This window comes from Vigna umbellata, chromosome 1, assembly GCF_029865625.1.
Source record: "Vigna umbellata cultivar VRB3 chromosome 1, Vumbellata_1.0, whole genome shotgun sequence".
NCBI lineage: Eukaryota > Viridiplantae > Streptophyta > Magnoliopsida > Fabales > Fabaceae > Vigna > Vigna umbellata.
Genome location: NC_142165.1, coordinates 101,335,282 through 101,351,996, shown reverse-complemented (window position 1 = coordinate 101,351,996; position 16,715 = coordinate 101,335,282). Strand labels below are relative to the sequence as shown.

The 16,715-nt window shown below is 29.7% G+C and overlaps 1 protein-coding gene across 3 annotated transcripts; it reads right to left on the bottom strand.

Moving 5' to 3' along the window:
- Positions 1-969: 969 nt before the first annotated feature.
- LOC124837571 (synaptotagmin-5) lies at positions 970-10,816 on the bottom strand. Of its 3 annotated transcripts, XM_088105206.1 has the most exons (12): positions 10,390-10,816; positions 10,259-10,303; positions 10,050-10,170; positions 9,210-9,331; positions 8,595-8,696; positions 8,010-8,084; positions 5,981-6,060; positions 5,455-5,605; positions 5,130-5,360; positions 3,948-4,244; positions 3,759-3,872; positions 970-1,331 (listed from the first exon to the last, which is right to left on the bottom strand). In XM_088105206.1, exons 1-12 carry the CDS (start codon positions 10,603-10,605, stop codon positions 1,185-1,187), a joined length of 1,701 nt encoding a protein of 566 aa, XP_087961332.1. In that variant the 5' UTR covers positions 10,606-10,816; the 3' UTR covers positions 970-1,184. The 3 variants fall into 3 exon arrangements, with proteins under 3 accessions (XP_087961332.1, XP_047168935.2, XP_047168936.1); XM_047312979.2 differs by lacking the exon at positions 10,390-10,816 and having other exon boundaries at positions 10,259-10,279; XM_047312980.2 differs by lacking the exons at positions 10,050-10,170; positions 10,259-10,303; positions 10,390-10,816 and adding an exon at positions 9,991-10,014.
- Between the last annotated feature and the right edge of the window lie 5,899 nt (positions 10,817-16,715).

The following is a 16,715-nucleotide window of genomic DNA, read 5'->3' as shown; positions in this document are numbered from 1 at the left end:
ATTACAACTTACAAGTCAGATTATGACTTTTTTTTTATTTGTCAGGTTGGTTCCAGAATAGTAAACTCATGGAACCGAACAATTTAGTTATTTCAATGTTCTATATTTACTGAAATGATATATGATTCATCGATTCATCATTTTAATTTTGTTACTCAAGATTTACTATCCAGGTGACTAGACTTTCTTTTTGTTTTGATTATTTTCATTAATTTCAGTATGAATCAATTTATTCCTCTTTAGTCGAAGCTTATAAGCTAATTCTAGGACCTTGATCAAAACACTCAGCATTAGTTGAGAATCCTTTCATTTTTGTTCTTTCAAATATTTAAAAAAGTCAATATTTTCATATAATTGCTTCTTGCTAAAGAAATTTTTGTCCCTTACGTTTTGATCCACTATTTTAGTATTCTTGTTTTTAAGAGATCCTCTATCTAACTATATAGTGACATTTCAAGTCATTAGTTCAGGTAAAGGATGAATTGTAATGATTAGTGGTTCCATATACGTAGCATCAAATGTAGAAAATCTATAGCCGATAATCGTCTAGATCAAGCGCATCGGTGTTATACTGAGGATGCTCAACTTTATACCCTCAAATATGATACGAAGCATCGAGGCTGAAGTGATCCATTTTCAACTCTGCTAGTGATTGACAATTCTAAATTCTCTAACACCACCACTAAGTCAAAACATTGTAGAAAATCACCAAAAGTTAAAACCCAAAGTGTTCGTCAAACACGACCTCCATATGCAATTTGAGGTGGTGAAGCTATGTTCCTCCTTTTTCCTAAATGTACTTTTCTTACTGGTTTTGTTCGAAAGCTAAATTCAATGGCACGTCCCATGATTCCAAGTGTTTGATATAAAATGATTCAGACAATATAATAATCGAGCGTGGAATTTACTTGTCACCTTATCCATATTTATTTAAAACATTTAATGCTAGTAACATTTGACAATGCTAGATAATAAAAGCAACAAAACTAGAGTTAAACAACAATTATGCAACCACGTGCTGTTGATTTTACATTTGAATAGTAATAAATCACAGGGCTGATGGAAAATAATAATAGGATAGAAAAATTCGTATATCATTATGTTTGACAAGTATATACATTGGCTAAGAATAACTACAATAAAGATACGAAAGAAGATGAGCGATGGCAAGAAGGTGAGGAAATTTACGCATCACGGAAAATTGGTTGTGGCATCCATTTGAGATGCAAATTCAAATACCCAGATTTAGCACCATCTAGCTCAAAACGTTCTTTGTACTCTCCTTCCAGTATTACCCTAGTGAGCGTCAATATGCACCTCCCCATATAATCCTGCATGCCACACGAAAACAAAAACACACATAAACTTTAAACTTTTATATAAAACACCTATATTTTCAAACCTTTCACAAAATGACACAAGTTCTACAAACTCCCTTATAGTGAGGAGACTTGTTAAGCGAGAAAAATTACTTTAGTCTAATTCTTTATGATACCCTTCATGGACTCATAATCCAATAGTTTACCCTTACTTTAGGATGAATTAAAAATGAGCTTCATACATGTTTTGACTCAATATACAGTATCCTATTTTTAAACCTTAGACAAAACATCTTAATTTCAATAACGGCTTGTTTGCGGACAAAGTAAGAAAACAGGTTAAGAGTAGGAACAAGAATGAATGAAACAAGCCTGTATACTGTTGTGAACACCAGAAAACCTAGTACATAACAAAATTGTCATCATGGATAAGTGGTGGAATTTATAGGGAAGGCTCGGTAGTGAGACTGGGTGCTAATGTAACCATGAGGATTATATTATGGGCGGTCTGAGAGGAGTTCGATAATGGCGATATAGTAGTCCAAGAAAACTTGATAAGAATAGGCTTTGAATGACAATTTTAATAAGTGGATATATATCTAATTCAACATAGACGAGTAATATTTCATCAAATCGATCAAAATTTATTAGACGGTTCGATTTGAATGCGAAAATAACTTTTAACAAATCTGAATCAAACCATCACGACGAAGAATGGTTTGATTCAGGACCATTCATATGGATCAAATTTTCAGTAGTTAAATAATGAAAAAATGTAAACGAAAATTGAGAAAATATATAATTCAAACTTTAAATTTAACAACACAAAAATCAGCAAAAAATTATTTTATCCGTTTTATTAAATTGAAATAACATAACATATCCTAATGTCAGACACCACAAGTTTCTCGCTTGCGGAGTAATATAGTACGAGGTTTCCCCTTGAATTAATGAATAGAAAACTGTTCTTTTAGTTCCAACACAGCCAATCCGTCACCAGGGCGGAACTTGTTAGAGTGAGGTAATTATTATCATCATTATTATTAGTTTGATATTGCTTAACTGGTTTTGTTGGTAATTCTTGCGTTACTTAACGGTACTTTAAATTTTGTAAAATTTAAGTATATGATAATTTTAATTTTTTACTGCAATAGAATAGATTTAACTATTATACATTTATAAAAAAAATGAGATTTATGTAAGATTTAGAAGCATAAAATTATCAAGGTTAGTTTCATCATTTCATTAAAAAAATAATCATTTCAGTGATTAACTTCGCAGAGTTTGCTATTAAAAGTTACACTAAATAGCACCTCCAATGGGATACCTATATTTACTTTTAAAGCTACGCAACTTATAGATATCATTGGAGTAAATGACAACTTAAAGTTTTTATAAAAGTTGCTTACATAAGAAATAAGCAAGGTCGCTCAACTATTCTAAAAATAATTTCTAAATTGAAATAGGGATTTTGAGAGAGGAGATAAAATGATACCTACTAAAGCTAAGTTAAAAACTCAAACTAGATTCTACTATTGAAGTAATTAACCATACGTGGCAATATGCTATCCACTAAAAAAGAATTAAGAACCTATTGAATTCTTATCTTAGATCCTCTGAAGTATCATATTAATTTTAAAGGTGATTCTAGAAAACAAAATAATAAAATTTGTTAGCATATTTAATAGTATTAACTAAATTAACAATTTTTTTACTGGTGTGAATTAGTTAAAAGAATCTTAACCCGATGGAATCTCTCATGGCTGTAAAACTATAATCTCTTTTAAGATAAAATCCATACATAATAGTTCTCATGCATATATGAATGGTAAAGAGAGAAAAACATATTTATTGACGAAAACAGATAGACATAAAGCCCCATTATAGGAACCAAAATCACTCAGAAAGAAAGAAATAAAACATACAAAATTTTTAGTGTTAAGTTTTTGAGGTGTATCATATTATATTCTCACATTTATAGGGGTGTTTGTTTTAAGCCTTCCTACCTAAAAGACCCCGAACTCACTCACACAATGATCGAATGTACATTCCACCTCGCTCAATGACTTGATGTTCTCTCCCTTACCTTTTTTCTCACTTCTATCCTTGCTACTAACCCCCCCCTCTTTTCCTTCCTACCCTCTTTGTCATATGTGCAGTGTTGCTACAACCCAGATCTTTATTTTTGCCCCTTACTCATATTTCCCACATTATCCAACGTAGAAGTGTCCAAGAGTTTCATTAATTCAATAGTTGAGGACCCATAAATTGACACGTCCATAGACTTCTTCTAACCTCCGTTCAGTTGTTTTTATAATATATAATTGGCACTCCACATAATGTGTTAAAATTCAATACTAATTGACTTGAAATCATCAAGACAATAAATAAAAGAAGGTAATCTTAGAAACAAAATTCAAGATAATGCAAATGTTTTACCTTTCCAAATGTGTCGTGGTCCCAAACTTCAACAATTAGCATATCATGCAATCCATCCTCTACAACAAAGTCAAATGTTTGATTCCAAACTGGATTCAAGCTGTCATTCACAACCTGAGAAATTAACAAACTTTTAGGGCCAAGATCGTTACATGTTCATAACTAATTAAACCAAAAAACTGGGAATACCCTGGTTTTATTTTTTGTTTCTGCTTTCTTCAAGGTAAGAACAACAAAAGGATCAGATTTCCCCAAGAAATCTGTTGCAGGCAACTCTTCAGCCGATACTACAGTAACGGAAAGGACTCCTCTAATAATAACCTCCTTTTTCTTCGGGGTAGCTGCATTTTCATTTGCATTAGACTCTATTCCATTCGATGCATTTTTAAGAACCTTTTCCAGAGATGTCATTGAGTAGTTGGGAGCAAATGGATTTGTAAAGCTATTCTCCATGCCAAATGGACAGTACAAGAGCTCCAAGTGTACCTACGCAGAAAGAATAATAAATGTAGCACGACAGATTTCACTTAATCAAGGGAAATTTTGACGTTCTTCAAAAGTTATTTTGAACTCAAATTAAGCTAATACAAACAGGTTTAACAAAGAAGCAAATATATTTATTATATCATCCATACAATCGAAAATATGTTCCGAATTGTATACAAAGTAGGGAATTATTATAAATCCATATTTACTGGTACTTTTGAACTATGAAATTCAAAGCACCAACACTTTCAGAGAGAAGTTGGTTTTGTAAAACTTAGGGTGCAAATCAATACCCCCTACAGACAACTTTGATCTTTGAACAGTATTTTCAGGAATTAAATTTTAATATTATACAACGAAAAATAAAAGTTAACCACTTCTTTCGTCCATATATTGGACAGGGGCATAGCATGAATGACAAGACCAGCCTACCCAAAAGCTTAAGGCACTTCCCCTCTTGATGAAAAAGCTTGATTGACTTGACATCAGGAACCACATTATCTTTTGAATGCACTTTGCACATATTCATCCCTATATCTTCGTATGTGTATAGTGCTTTCATGCTTAGACTATTAAATATTTAGTTATACAATAATTTTAGCAAATGACCAATTTGAAACAATAATTTCAAATAGAAGTGGAAATAGGAGATGTATGACAAATAAGTGTTTCAAGTTCAGTTTTATCCAGCTCCAGGTATGCCACTAAAACGATTGTATTTCGCTAACATATTTTCAGAAAACACAATAGTTAAGCATTATAGTGTTAGTTGGAATTCAAAGGCAAACTCTATTGTCAACAAAAACTTTCTCCCCTCAACCAAGAATCTTCTAGCCCTCAATACTTTTAAGTTTTAACATAGCAAGTCATTCATGTATTTCTCACCTGTCCTCTGTTCTTGTTATCCCTTTGGATCTCCAGATCCTTGACCAACTTCAACCAAACATCCTTCACTTTACCAGGTTGAAGTTCAGCAAGCCGCAACTGAGCACAACCAATCAATTCAGATGACTGTAGACCCTCAGAATCATAAACTTTAACAATTAGGTTTTGAGTGGACACATCTTCGACAATAAACTCAAAGTGCTCATTCCAAATTGGATTCAAATCATTGTTCTGGAGGGAGAAAACAAAATTAGTTATTTCTTCCGTAACTGAAATCCAATAACTTCCATAGGAAGATATAGAGAGGAAAAAGAAACCAACATACAATTGTCTTGCTTTTCTTCATTCTGTCACGTAGAGGTCGTATGTATACTACAGCATATGGATCTGATTTTCCAATGATATCCTTGTTTGTTAATTCCTTTGCTTGCACAAGCTTTACTTCTAATATACCCACAGGTTTCAACTCCAAATCACTGAACAAGAAAATAAAGTTGAGGTTCATAATGAAAACGAGTGATTTAATCAGCTGAGATCATACTGAAAGTAGTCCCGTGATCAAGTCATTTGAATTACAAATTATCACATAATTTGCTATGGTATCTTAAGAACATAATATCTTAGATGGTCTCTTAGTACTTCCTAGTTCTGGTGAAATTCATGATTACATAAATTTAATTTGGATTAGGAGTCAAGTATTTCGTTGTTGAAGTGAGAACGTTATTAATATAAATAGGGTCATGGATAACTTTATTATTCTGAGTACTTTTTTCCTCCCTCTATATCTAAACCCTCTAATTTTTAACATAATAACTAGAAGGGAAAAAAACAACAAACTGTGATTGATTTACCTGTAATCTCCAGGCAATATGGATACAACTTTTCTCACAGGCCATGTAATTGAATCTTCAACAGCGTCACGGATTGCCCCCTGTAATAATTTACAAGACCTAATTATTATAAAACATCTGAATTTCAGAAACCTATCTAATTCATCTAATTAGAGAGAAAGGGACAAAAGGCATAAGAAAGATATAGGAGCATGTTGGGATCCAATTGCAAGGTATGAAAGCATCGGATTCTAATGTAGACCACGCGGGGTTTATAAGGCATAGAGCTCTCCAACTACAATGACTAGCTTCTCTAATGAGGTCTCTTAGGCCCTGTTTGTTTCTCACGAAGAAAAGGCACGCATTTACTGTTGATAAGGAAATTGCCAAAACCAAAAAGAATTTACACGGAAATCGAGATATAATATGCATCTCAACTTTCTTAGCTCTATTGAAGAGATTTGCATGGAAATAGATTTAATCAAATAAAATAACTTATATTTGTATTATCATCTTAAAATATAGCTTTTTAATGCATTGAACATTTATAATAATTTTTAATCTATCAAATCTATCACATCACTCACTAATTTTCATAAACTTTCATCTCAAATCCCTTCATTTCTCACCACCTTTCTCTTAATCCAAACAACTTCATTTTCACCTTTATTTCTCCTCAAATTCACTTCCTCAAATCCATTTTCTAAAACAAACACACCCTTACAGTTATTATTAATTGGTATCAGCACTTTCCACCATGTTTATGTCTCTCAAAGTTCAAACAAGAGGCGCAAGTGGTGGCATCAATTTGTACAGGCAATGGAGCTGTAAAGCACAGTAGGATGATTAAAATCCAACTGTAAGGTGAGACTTATATTGTATGTATAGGATTACAATGAAAGGTTTATAAATCTTAAACTCTCCAACAATTATGAGCTTGTTCTCTCAAAGTTCATATCATAAAGAAAGATAATAAGCTCAGGTGATTATTCTGTTTATGAAAGATTAAATAGAGTAGATTACAATAATAAATTTTATAAATGATATGAAAGATAGCGCAATACCAAATATATATAGTAGCAACCACCTAAAGTAGCAGAGGTACACGTAAACTCAGAGGAACCAACATAATAATGACTTTATTTACATTTTCTACATATGAAAACAATTACATAGAACCCCTCATACATGACAAAATATTGTTTATATAGACACTTAAAAGTTCATTTCAAAAGATTTCACAAACTTAGAATGACAAAAAGCATCTGACTAGTGAATTCAGCAGTCTACATTTTCTAACTTAATACTCAAATTGAACACAACGTATGCTAACAATGAAGCAATGAAAAAAAGTTGAAGATACGAAAATTGAAGAGGAAGCGGGATGCAATTATAAAAGCTACATGTTTATAATTTAAATTTCACATTCATAATTCAACATCTTTCCTAATTTGATTTAACAAGTTAATACACAAAAAACTTTTGGATTTTTTTTTGAAGAAATAGTGAGATAAAAACCTATCTTTATTTATTCACTAATACTTAGCAGTAATGATGTTTGGTGAGTAAGCTGAACTTCAGTTACAAAAATGCACTTCAGAACAATATGCATTTTTATAACCAAGGTAAAATGAATACCAAGTTATGGCCATTTTTTTTCAAACAATGGTGAAGAATGCAAAATAATCTTCTATCAAACTTCAATAAATGGTAAATCAAAAAAACAAATTGAATGACAGAGTTAAAAAATCTACTGGAGCTGATATAAATAATTCTTTTAACAAACATTTACGGGCTGCGTATTAAATTTGTGCCATGGCTTCTACAAATAAAAGGGTAATAAAAAACATAACATCTGGTTGGAAGACAAAAATATTTTAAAGTTACAAGTTTCGGCACGAATACTGGAAAAACTTTCAAATAACAGTGTGCTCTATGACAATTAACATGACATATTCATCATCGGAGTCAGAGAGATGCTAAGCTAAAGCAAAGAATCGTGACAAACTACAAACAGGTATCCTTAACAGACAGTGGGAGTAGTCCAAACCTCAATTGCATCATATAATCCAGGGATTGCTGATATGTCGCCACCGATGACTTTAAGTGTAAAATCCAACTTTTTCTGAAAATTAAAATTTTCTGCAATGGTTAAATATATCACATGTGGTGCATAAGGTATAATGTCTTTATAAAAGTATGGCTTGACAAGTATTACAGGCATGCATAAAGAAATGTGATAGGTGGGCAGTGCATGTGGCTGTATTAGACCACATTGAAGACAGAGATGTTCCGAGGACAGGAGCCATTTCCATAATTAGTGACTGTAACCATCAAGTCACAAGGTGGACCTTGCTGTTGAGCGTGGACTCACCTAGTATGCAAGAATAACTAAATACAAATCTAAAGTTCAATCAGATTTTATCCATGAGACTAATGCAGTTTTTAGCCAATTATTTGTCTACATCTTGCAAAACATATAACATATGTTTGCTTTAATTAAAAATAAACCCTAAGAGAGTGATTGGCACCATTGTAAGACAAAAAAAAACTAATACATACATTGAAAGTTTATCCTAATGTAGATGCATGGAGAAAAGTAGGAAATGAACAGATTTAAGAAGATATATCATACCTTCTGCCTTAATGAATAGCTAATAGCTCCAAAACCAGGAAATTCATCAACTAGAGGCTTAAAGATCAACCTAAAAACACCAGTAAACCCAATATTTTTTACCTGAAAAGAGAGTGAGATCACAAAATCAACTATATTCTTTCAAAGAATAAACCTCACAAACTTAATGCATATTACTTAAGCAAAAAATTATAGATTTCAAATCAAAAAGCTTTTACTCACAAACATTAAATAATTTTTTATGCATGTTAATAATCATGGCAAAGGAAGGAGGAAGACAATCTTTCCTTCACCTAGTCAAATGTTCTTCTATCCTCATAGTTCTTATCAATGGGGTGCCACTAATGAAATATAAAACAACAAACAAATCCAATATAATTAATATTCAGTTTAGGAGCTAATTGGATAAGATCTCTAGTTAAATTGGAAGAAATCAGGTCTTACAATAGTTTGAGTGAAAAGAAAAGGCACAGTTTGGCTTGGAGCCTTGAAAGATGAGGATAGGGAGAAAATTAATACAATAACCTAAATAACTGATCCATTTGAAAGCATCTAACCAGATACCGGTAATAACTAGCAACCAGACATGCAGTGGCAGTAAAAAGTTGAAAGTACCTGCACTGGTAGTGCAACACCAAGAAGAGTTTTAATATCGAGTATAATACTTGGATTCCCATCCCATTGCATTTCTAGCTCCATTGTAACACCATCCCCTTCATCCTCAATTATAGACACACCTAAAGAAGAACATCAACAAATCAGAAGGTCCTCAATAAAGTAAAAATGATAGGATGAAATGGGTAAAAGAAGAACCCACTTAAATATTTTTGCATAAGCTAGAAGCAAGGGAACAACAAATAACCTCAAGTTTGACCTTGTTAGGATTCATGCAATTAAAAAGATGCGAGTTTGAGGGCATGCCTACTGGGGCAGCTGAAAAATAAAACTGGTAAAAATGAAGCAGAATGGAAAGGCTATCATTTCCTTTATGCTTCACCAATGTGGAAATTAGAAAACCATTTTAATGTCATAGAAGCAGAGGCCAAAGCTCATAAGGTTGGTGAAAAAACTGAAATCTAGTTGTCCTATTTTCAAAATATGTTACGCGTGTTATAGAAGTATCAAATAACTTATGCTTCTGCTCTTGAACTTTAAGCGTAGTTGATTCATGATAATTCATCTACATTTTTGTTTTATTAAGCAAATATATATTGTCTGCATTCCCATTTCGCATCTACTAGGTTTCCACTCCATTCAGCACTGCAAGCCAGTTCCCCTACAGTCCAAACCCGGCTAAAGAAATGAAAAATGGGAAATCAAATAAAAGCAAACAAGTCTTGGACTGTAGGCAAATCACAAATACGTCTAAGTAAGCACAGTCAGATGACAACAGTACCAATTGCACCATAGGAAATGCTGATTGCCAAAATTCCAAAGCAATTGGATCGAACGGACCTGTGAACTGTGGCGCCACAGTACCAAGTGTAAACTTTGAAAACTTGAGAGAAGCCAATATCACGGGTCTATACTGTTCAAGAACGGGTTCCACCGACGTCTTTATGAGCTCAGATGCGGCCTAGCAAAACCGACGCATGAACAAAATAACAAAAAAGAAATGAACAACCACCACGAAAGCCACATCTGAAGCATAAACCACGAGCTACCTCATTAACATAGGGCCAGATCTTGGTGAGATGCGAGTTAAGCCATGTCAACTGAAAACATCACAACAGCGTGAGTTCAAGACCGAAATTGACACGAGGAGATAAAAGAAAGTGCGTGTTGAGAGAAGAAAGCTCAACTTCTGGCTGGAAGAGAAAACGACCCAGGAAGGGTAGAACTGAGGCGGCAAGATCTTTCTAGAATCTTCGACGGTCATCCTGGCGAAGGCGGCGATGGTGGTGGCGAGCTGGGAGCGTTGGGCGGCCCGAGCATTCTCGCAGCGGACGAAGCCTACTATGATGCCCAGGCCCACGACAATTCCGACCACCACTCCGAAAACGAAGCCCATCGAGAGAGTGTGAAAAGCGTGAGACTCGTGGGCTTGTGTTGGGTTTAACCAGAATCCGAAGCGTTGAACCTGTGACCGTTTGTCTGATAGTGATAAAAAGCAATCAAGTTACTGTGGTGATTATTTGAGGGTTGTCGGAAGGACATGAACGGTTTGATTTGTCTGAAGAAAGAGAAAGTCAAATGAGTGTCGAGTTACCCCCATTGACTTCACCTTCTACTTTTTTTTTTTTTTTTTATTTCACTTCTTAAGTGTGGTTTTAATCCTCCTTTTCTGCCGTCCAACCAATCCAATGTTGCCTTATGGCAGTTCTGCTTCTTCAGATAAGGTACTAATGAATGAGATTCGTTAACAACAACCTTTGAATCTGGAACGATAAAACGGAAATGCTACAATATAATTTGCTCATTTATTTATATTTTAGGTTGTTTTCTTAAATTTAAATTTTTAATTTGACAGGTGTATTGCAATATCCTTATTTGATCAAATTAGCGATGTTTTATATAATGACTACATTAATTTTGTCTAACGATATATTCTTTAAATATTATAAAAAAAAAGAAGTATCAGTTTGTATTCAAAATGGAATTGTGTGAGTAAGATGTTCATATTCAATGTTATTTTTCACGTGGACTTTCTTCTTTCACACCATGACTCGTTATATGTGTATGAACTTTGTAATTCCCATACTACACTTTTTGTTGTATCAAATCATGGGACTAGTTATGTAAACGTTTAAGCAAACATGTGGATAAACATTTTATCAAAATTACATCATTTCATAGAGTTAGTTTTGCTCATCATATTCCTCCTCCTGACCTCTTGATCAATAAGGCATGAATTTTAAGACTATAGTTGAATTAAAATTATGAAAAAAAAAAGTATTTTTAATATATATATATATATATATATATATATATATATATATATTAAAAAAATATCACAAGTAAGTAGTGTCAATTGTTTTATAATAAACATTGAATCAAGTTATAAACATACACGTTTGAGTTATTTTACTTTTAAGTATAACAAATCCAACAAATGATATTAATCACAATTGAGCAAAATCTTTTTATGTTTGTATATTCCAAACTCATAATGCTAAATTATGTTTGAAATGATAGTTTTTTTTTTGTAAAAGGTGTTTTATTGTTATCATAATTTTAATCAATTAAAAACAATTTCAATAATATGAAATAAAGTTTTTCAATTTTCCAATCAATTAGAAATCATTTTAATCCTAATTTTTTTAATAATTTTAATTTATTAGTTCACATAGATTAAAACAGTAGTACAGCTTGCATTAAAATTTTCTTTTAATAATTTATTTTATTTTATGAACAAACTTATTTAAGTGTTTATGCAAATTTTGTAGAGGATTTTTTATATACCTACAAGGAACTGTTAACAATGTTTTTTTTTTTAAAAAAAAAAGAAGAAGAAGGAAAGAAAGTAACCTATATTAACAATGAATTATGTAAATGATTTGAGCATAGGAAAAGTTCTTTTAGTCATGTGTTTTTGAAAAAAAGTATGGATGAGAAACATAGTGAGAAAGCATGGGAAATTCCAAAGTTAAAAGTAATAACTTATGTACAACAAAGTACTAGTTCAAGGGAAAGGTAATTAGCTTAACTTTCGGTTATAACATCATTTTTATTAATTAAGTTCATAAGGTCTTTATAATTCTGTTTCTACCTTGCTTTGTGATGAAAGTTCTCATTGAAGTAATTGAAATTCTTTTGCTCATATTTGTACTGTTCTTAAGGAGAAATGGTATTTTAATGTAGTATATATATATATATATATATGATATAATTAATCAAATAGTGGCTCAGTACAGAAGACAAAATGATTGTGTGGTCCTCAACCCCACTGTAACAACATTGTTCGTTTCTGGGTTGGGCTTAAATCCTATTCACTTGTTTGTTTTATTCTCAAATTATTTTAGCCCTGGGACCATTAATGATAGGAGAAATCATGGGTATTTTTTAGAAAAATACATTTGAGAGTATTCCTTTTCGTGTCTTTTTTTTTCTCTCTTTATTCTTATATCTTTGTTGTATTATATTTCTATTTAACATTAAAATCTTATATATAGAGATAAAGTTATGTTACAATTGATATAAAAATGAAATAATTTTTATTTTATAAATTAATTTTATAAAAAAATTAGACTTAAATTTATTTATTAATATTATATCAAAGTATATTTTAGTAAAATTCATTGGATCTATTGTATAATTCACTATCAAATCATTCACAGATATTGTAATATAATACAAAATATATTCTTAGATGATATGATAAGAATGTGTTGAACTTTTTTAGCCAAAAATATTCAAATAATAATAATTTATATTTAAGATTTCAAAATATGTAATATGAATAGTAAATTGCGTAACTCTCAGATATTTTTTACTAAAAAAAAAACTCTTTAATAAATTAGCAAAAAAGTATACATATTCAAAAAGTCATCTTTAAACATAGAGCTGTCAAATGAGCCCCTTTAATAAGATTTGGCCCTAGCCCATGTGGGTTGGGGCCAAAAAAGCCCACAGGGCCAAAAAAATTCTTTATTAAAAAAGCCCACAGGGCTAAAAACCCCTAAAGCCCTATAGGCCAGGGCCAGCCCATGGGCTTTCCTTTTTACAAAATTTAACGTCTAGAAACATAATATCATCATACAAGTAATCACAAATCATATGTATTTTTTATCCAGCTCTCATTTTATCTTTGTTAGTAATAACTTATAACCATAATTGATTCATGTATAATTATATTTTTTTACCAATAAAATTAATTTTCTACTTCATAACTGTTTCTATATTAATTAGTTTAATAATAATGCTTTTATACAATTATTTCTTAATTTTCAAATTTTGTTTTGATAATTTTTCATCTTAATTTTGGTTTCTTAATTTTGGTTTGTAAATTTGACGGTTCAGAGATATCCACATAAAATAGGTTTAAAAGTTAAAAAATTTAATTTAATATATAAAATTTTGATGAACTAACGAATTTATTTATAGATGGTAATCTATTTTGTCACTAGTTTAAATCAATATCATTCGACTAAGATTTGTGATCAAAATTACATTATTTTTAATTGGTGTGAGCATGTTAAAATTTTGACTTAATAACTTTTTAACTTTTTTAATTTTCCAAATTTAATAAAATTAATATTTATTATTTACAAAGTTATATAATTCTTTTAAAAAAAAATTTATGAAACGTATTATTTAGTCATTTACATCAATTTATATATTTTTATGTCTTTTTCATATATTTTATATTATATTCATTTGTCTTTTTTATTAGTTTCTTATTAAGAGACATTGATGTAATTTATTTATTATTATAATTTTTATTTATTTTATATGTTAATAATTAAATACAATAATAATTTTAATTTTAGTATTATAAATTATAACATTATATTTATTTAAAAATATTGTATCTATTATTTAATTATTTTTTATTACAATCGGCTCAATTATGATAAATAATTCAATAAAAATGATATTTGTTGGATAAAGATAAGTATGATTTTAAAATATTAATTTAATCTAAAAGGTTAGAAAAAAAATATGATTTTATAACCACTAGGATTACATCTAGATCTTGTATACTAACATATATGATATTTATAAGAATTTTGCCTAACAAGGATTTTCACTAAAAAGTTAGTTTTTTTATTACGTGAAATTAATTTTAAACTTTACAAAGTTTGTGGTTTAATTTTTTAATGTATATATATCTATACAAAACATTCAACAAAAGAATTTTATATGACAAACTATAAAAAATAAAAATTTTACACCGATATTAAAAATTTATCCAATCAGTAGATTTGAATTTAAAATCTATCCATAATTAATATTTCAAATATTTATATAGATATTAGAATTCGATTATTGAAAAATCGAATTTTCAACTGTGTTACTTTTATAATTTATTTTTTGAATTTTTTTTCATTTTCTTTTAAATAAAAATAATAATAAAAATTTTCTTTTTTAACTTTCCAAAATAATAAAATTATATATTTAAAATATACTTATAATTAAAAAATTATTTTAAATAAGTTTTTATAAAATCAATATTTATACATTTATATTTAATTAAAAAGATATTAAATATCATGTAAATTTTGAAAATTATTGAACTTGTAAAGTAAATAAAAGAAATAACTAAAAAAACATTAAAAGTGAACTAATTTAGTTTGGGGGCTAGCCCCATCCTAACCCTACCCCAGCCCACTTTATGTGGGGCTTTAGGGGTTGGGACTTTTAAAAAGCCCCCTATTAAGGGGGCTAGAAAATTGGGGCTTGATTTTAGAAGGGGTTAGGGTCAACCCATGGGCCAGGGGCTCAAATGACACCTCTATTTAAACATCATAAATCCTGATGTATTAGAACACTGATTAAAAAAATAGAAATATTAAATATAATGAACATCCTTTATTAAAAATGTAATACATATCTTATATATAAAATAATAGTTTTATTCTTTTTTATCACTGTTATCCGTATTAAAAAAAATCATTTTATTTTATAGCCAGTGGTATTAATAATAACTTATCTTTAATCAATCCATTTTAAAGGGATCAAACTATTTTTTAAATTGAATACATATTTTTCACAATATATAAATCCTAATGTAAATAAGATTGTAGTTATTAAAATAAAGTGCCGACAAAAATAGAGTTTTTAATACAACTATACATGCAAAATTTGAATTCGACAATAAATAATTACATTACGTTTGGTGCAAACTATGATATCATGAAAATAATTTTTAATTAACGAAAATATAATTGGAGAAAAAAATATATTTACTTGCTATAGTTTGAAAGGAAAAAAAAATATTTAACTTTAAAAAATTTAAAAATAAAATAAAAGTATATATATATATATATATATATATATATATATATATATATATATATATATATATATATGTGTGTGTGTGTGTGTGTATGTATTCACTAATACGAGTTATCTAGAATAATGAGAAGAAAATTATTTTTAAGAAGGATAAGGTTGACATTTAAAGTTATATGCCTTTTCACATGATGGAGTTAGATAGTGAACAAATATCCTAATCTAAATTCTCATTTTTGGATTGGTGATTAGTCCAATTTCCTTTCTTTAAGTTAACAAGATAAGTATGCTGCTACATTTATAGAAAATATTGTTGATAGGAGTTTGAGGGACATTATCTGTATTGATGAGCCTTTGGAAACCTAAGTAGCCACTTTTAAATATGGTTTAATTTTATAAAGAATGAGTGTGATTAAGAAAAAAAAGTTATGATTTAACATCAAAATTGACACAGTTGAAAGATACAGAAACAAAACAAAATGTAGGGATTATGATATAAACTGAAAACAACATCTGGGTTACAATATTAACCAGGAAAGCACATCATACTCCATACAAGACAAATATCTACAAGGTGGAGGCTACCAAGGATTGTGAAAAGATGAACATGTTGATACAAACATTCAATGGTTAACCAACTTTTTTTGAAGGACATGTTTATACATGAGCACAATATCATATGATTAAACTTTTTTAATAAAAAGTAATAAGTATGTTATGTAGATGAAAAATAATATAAATATACACTTCGTAAATAATTCACTGTAATTGCAAGTTTTACAGGAATAAAATCAAATTACGGTTGGATCTATCGAAGAGGAAGTGTACCTGTGGGTTACATAAACACCAATAACATTAGAGTCAACTATATAAAAGATTGACATCACTCTTTACCCAAAATCTTAAGACAATAAATTAATGTGTCTTTAACCTTTACAAAATGTTTTATTTTGATTTATATCCAATGTGAGACTTGGATTCAAACTCAGATATACAACAATTACAATATATAAATTTACAATATATAACTTTATTAGTTTTGTAAAATTAAATTACATTTAAAATCTATTTTTTAATATGATATCACATTTAAAACCCATATACACTGTATAAATTTAATATAAATTTCATTTTATAAATTAATTTTATATAATTAAATTAAACTCAAAATCTATTTAACAAATTATAAATATGACATTTACGCGTTATTCATATACTATTTTCATT

Bases quoted from the DNA above. Each gene is read 5' to 3' on its own strand.
- LOC124837571 (XM_088105206.1), bottom strand. From the start codon at position 10,605: ATGGGCTTCGTTTTCGGAGTGGTGGTCGGAATTGTCGTGGGCCTGGGC. The intron at 10,304-10,389 runs TTTCTTCTCTCA...TTTCAGTTGACA, and splicing joins CTTCCAGCCAGAAGTTGAGC to TGGCTTAACTCGCATCTCAC. The intron at 5,361-5,454 runs GTATGTTGGTTT...TTCTCCCTCCAG, and splicing joins TGAAGAAAAGCAAGACAATT to AACAATGATTTGAATCCAAT.